The following is a 4,507-nucleotide window of genomic DNA, read 5'->3' on the forward strand; positions in this document are numbered from 1 at the left end:
TTGGAAGCTAGATCATGCGCAGAGTCAGCTAAAGCCCGATGGACAGTGAGCATGCGTGCCGTGTCTGAAGTTGATAAATTTGAACATGCGTAATTAACCTTTCTGAATGGGGGGGGCGGGGGGAGAAAACCACAACAAATCTGCTTGTATGTGGAACATGCGCATTTGTTCTCTGTAGTTTTTTCGGTATGGAAAGTGAGCCTGCGCATTAGGAAAATGTTGCTCCCGTGAAGTTTGAACCGGGCGGAAACGGCTGGTCCTGGGGTTGCCAGTGAGTGGGGTTAATGGGGAGCTCCTGGGGAGGTGTAGAAAGGCAGAAGTTGGCTTTACTCTGTACCAGCTCAGTGGCCTTGCGAAAGTCACTGACTTTTCAGAGCCTCGGTTTCCTTATCGGTAAAATAAAAATAGTACTAATTTTGCAGAGTTGTTTGATGATTTTAAGTACAGAGTCTGGCTTACAAGCCACGGCTCCTTCCAATGCTGCATTGACCCCATAATAAGGTCTTTACCAAAAACTGTCTCTTTTTATTGTTAAAAGTAGTGGATACTTGCTCTACTATTGCTCCTTTTTTTTCTTCTAAGTCTCGTCTTCCTTGCTGTCTTATTTGAGCTAAATACAAAGACTTTCTTTTAAGTGTTAAGATAGTTACCAGTACAGAAAGTTGATTGGTGGAGAGAGAAAGTTATTATTTAGAAGCAAGAAAATTAATGTTAATTAAGTCTGCTATCGTTGAGCTCACTTTTGCATTTTCTATGTCCCTTTGGTGTGACATGGATACTACGAATTACTTCAACCAGAATTCACTGTTTTGTTTGTTTTAAACGCATGCTTAGAAAGTTGCGATTACACGTGACATTTTGGAAACTGTTGAGCTGTGTATGAATGGATTTGGGTACAGCAGTCTCAAGTCCCGAAACCATATACAGAAAAAGAACAATTTCCTTGAATGATTGGCTCCTTAAACAACATAGGTATTTTATCTGTATATAGTATTTACAAATTATATATTTTTATTAGAACTGAACTGAACATATTTTGTTTGTTCTTTGTTAGTAATGTAGTGGTTCTCTAAGACCATATTTTTTCTATTACAGGTTGCTCACTTTTTCGAAGGAGTTTGTTTTGGTTTGTTTCTCAGCATGTCAATAGTAACAGTGCAGCTTGGTCAGTGTGGCAATCAGATTGGTTTTGAAGTGTTTGATGCTTTATTTAATGACTCACACTGTTCCCGAGGACTCTGCTCTAAAAGGGAGAATGAGGCGTATCAAGCATCTTGCAAAGAAAGGTTCTTCAGTGAGGAGGAAAATGGAGGTATGTGTGGTCCACATAACCAATCTCTTCAAGGCCTCGCCCTGCACATGGTGTCTGAACCCCCTTCATCTTGCAGCAGAAAGATTTTGTTCTCAGCCCTTTCTTTTTGTATTAAGCTTTCCCTCTCCAGTGGCATCATGTCCTCAGGCTATGAGCTTGCTCAGATCTTGCCAATCTAAAACCAACCAACCAAATAAAACTTGGCTCTTGACTATAGCTTTTTTCCTTCCTTCTCATCTAAGATTCTCAAAGGAGAACCCTCTTTACCAGTTATAATCCTGCTTCTGCTTTACAATACCACTGAAAACTGTCCCATGAAAAATTCCCAGTGATCTCCTAATTACTAGAGCCAGTAACTGTTTTTGTTAATTCACTTAACTTCTCTACCAGATTTGATAACATTAACTACAAAACTCCCTCCTTGAAACTCCTTCTTCTTAGTCACTGAACTTTTCTAGTGGTTGCATCTCAGCATCTTCCTCACTTGTGTAGTTCTCTCTGGGCAAATTCAGTGACTCTGAAATGTTGCTCCATCTTTTATACTGGTTACTCTCAAATCTGTAGCCTAGCGTCTCTTCCAAGCTGCAGACTGATTAGTGAACATCACCTGTGTCTCTTATGTGTACCTCAAACTCAACATCTCCATACCCGAGGGCATGCATTGTTTTTCCCTTAAAAACAGTGTTCTTACTGCCTACGTTCAGATCTGCTTAGTTTATCTCCTACGTGTCCCTTGAAACGCCTCTCCCGTCTCCATCTTCGCTGTCATTGCCTTAGTTCTGGCTCTTGTCATTCCTCATCTGGATTGTTTCAAGACAATCCTGAGTTTCCCTGCCTGGTCTCCTGCATCTATCACGTCCATCCTCCACACTGCTGTATTCAAAAAGACATCTGAGGGACTTCCCTGGTGGTCCAGTGGTTAAAACTTTACACTTCTACTGCAGGGAGGGCCAGTCCTATCCTTGGTTGGGAAACTACAATCCCATATGCCTTGCTTACTTACTTAACAATAAGTACTTAAACTTACTTAACAATAAGTAAAGAAATAAATGTAGTAAAAAGCTGTTTAAAAAAATAATAAAGACATCTGACATTAAAAAAAAAAAGAAAGACACGTGACTATTCCTTTCATCCTTGAACGTTTCCAGTGGTTTCTCATTGCCTGAAAAACAAGTTTCAAGGTTTTTAGCATTGTATATTAGGACTTCTAATATCTGAGCCCTGCTGCTTCCCATCCTGTCCATCATTTCTTACACCCCGCGTCTCCATCTTCTGCTTCAATAATCCTGAGATGCTTTTTGTGCCCTTGGTATTTTGTGCTTCTGAATATGCGCCTGTGTTACTGTGGATTTGTTCTGGGTCCCATCACATCGCTTCATGATTCAGTGTTGCTGTGCTTTGCTTCCCTCCCTGGTTCTCCTCTGGCTGGATTCATACTGTCTTCATCTCTGTGTTTCTAGCACAGTACATAGCACATTATAAGCACTCAACAGATGTTTGTAGACCTGACCCAGTCATCGTTTCAGCCTATATTTATTCAGCCTGCCAGCAGAATGCTGGGCATATGAACCATCTGCATCTGCCTGCTGCTGCCCACCTCACTTTCTAAGCAGAATGACACGTCTTTCTATTCTCAATCTTTGAATTGTTTTTTTTTAATTTAGAGAAGTTTATGCTCTGAGTTACCCCAAATAAGATTATATGCATTATTTTTCTTTTGATCTTTTTTCCCCCTCTCTAGTTCCAGTTGCTCGTGCTGTCCTTGTTGACATGGAACCTAAAGTTATCAATCAAACACTGTCAAAGGCCGCCTGTTCTGGCCGATGGAAATATGGCCAGCATTCATGCTTCTGTCAAAAGCAAGGTTCTGGAAACAACTGGGCCTATGGGTAAGAATAATTCTCATGCTTTTCAGTTTAGATACAGCTGCACAGTTGATGAACAGTGTAGTTATAACTGCACAGTTGATATACTAAACGTCGTTCTTTAGCCACTTAGCTGTGTCTGACTCTTTTGCAACCCCATGGATGGTAGCCCACCAGGTTCCTCTGTCTATGCGATTTCCCAGGCAAAAATACCAGAGTGGGTTGCCATTTCCTTCTCCAGGATATCTTCCTGACCAGGGATCAAACCCATGTCTCCTGCATTGGCAAGGTGGGCTCTTCACCACTGAGCCACCTGAGAAGCTGAATTTCTGTTTTAACATTTAGAGTGTGATTTCACCCAGAAGTCACTCATTCTGTCTCACCTTTCTGTATGCTTCAGGTCTAGGTATTGCTGAAACCAAGTATCTTTTGCAGAAGGGTTTCCACTTTTTCACTGTTATTCTGCCAGCCAACTTATTATCAATACAGTATCTTTATCTGCCAAGTATTCTAGTTAATAGGGAATATGACTACACAGTAGTATTGCCTGAATTCTTTAGAAAATACCAGTGCCTAGGGCTCACATCCAGAAATTCTGATTTAATCAGTTTGGGATGAAGTCTGAATTTTGGAATTTTTCAAAGCTTCCCAAGGTGATTTTAATGTGTGGCAAAGTTAGAATTCCTGCTTTAGGAGTACTGTTATGAATATTGAAGATTATGTTGTACCATAATATTATAGATTCACACTCGTCTCACATGCTAGCAAAGTAATGCTCAAAATTCTCCAAGCGAGGCTTCAATAGTACCTGAACCGTGAGCTTACGGATGTTCAAGCTGGATTTAGAAAAGGCAGAGATCAAATTGCCAACATCCATGGGATCATCGAAAAAGCAAGAGAGTTCTAGAAAAACATCTACTTCTGCTTTATTGACTATGCCAAAGCCTTTGACTGTGTGGATCACCACAAACTGGAAAATTCTCAAAGAGATGGGAATACCAGACCACCTGACCTGCCTCCTGAGAAATCTGTATGCAAGTCAAGAAACAACAGTTATAACTGGACATGGAACAACAGACTGGTTCCAAATCGACAAAAGAGTATGTCAAGGCTATATATTGTCACTCTGCTTATTTAGTTTATATGAAGAGTACATCATGTGAAATGCCAGGCTAGATGAAGCACAAGCTGGAATCAAGATTGCTGGGAGAAATATCAATAACCTCAGATATGCAGATGACATGACCCTTATGGCAGAAAACGAAGAAGAACTAAAGAGCCTCTTGATAAAAGTGAAAGAGGAGAGTGAAAAAGTTGGCTTAAAACTCAA

The 4,507-nt window shown here is 40.6% G+C and overlaps 1 protein-coding gene across 3 annotated transcripts in view; it reads left to right on the top strand.

Moving 5' to 3' along the window:
- Positions 1-50: 50 nt before the first annotated feature.
- Positions 51-4,507, top strand: part of TUBD1 (tubulin, delta 1) — a 24,134-nt gene continuing 19,677 nt past the window's right edge. For 2 of the 3 annotated variants that reach the window (XM_010861598.1, XM_010861600.1), the window contains exons 1-3: positions 51-271; positions 1,096-1,312; positions 3,054-3,201. In XM_010861598.1, the coding sequence (XP_010859900.1) occupies positions 1,141-1,312; positions 3,054-3,201 (320 nt within the window). In that variant the 5' untranslated portion in view covers positions 51-271; positions 1,096-1,140. The other variant, XM_010861599.1, reaches the window with a different exon arrangement.

This window comes from Bison bison, unplaced genomic scaffold (genome assembly GCF_000754665.1).
Source record: "Bison bison bison isolate TAMUID 2011002044 unplaced genomic scaffold, Bison_UMD1.0 scf7180017864472, whole genome shotgun sequence".
NCBI lineage: Eukaryota > Metazoa > Chordata > Mammalia > Artiodactyla > Bovidae > Bison > Bison bison.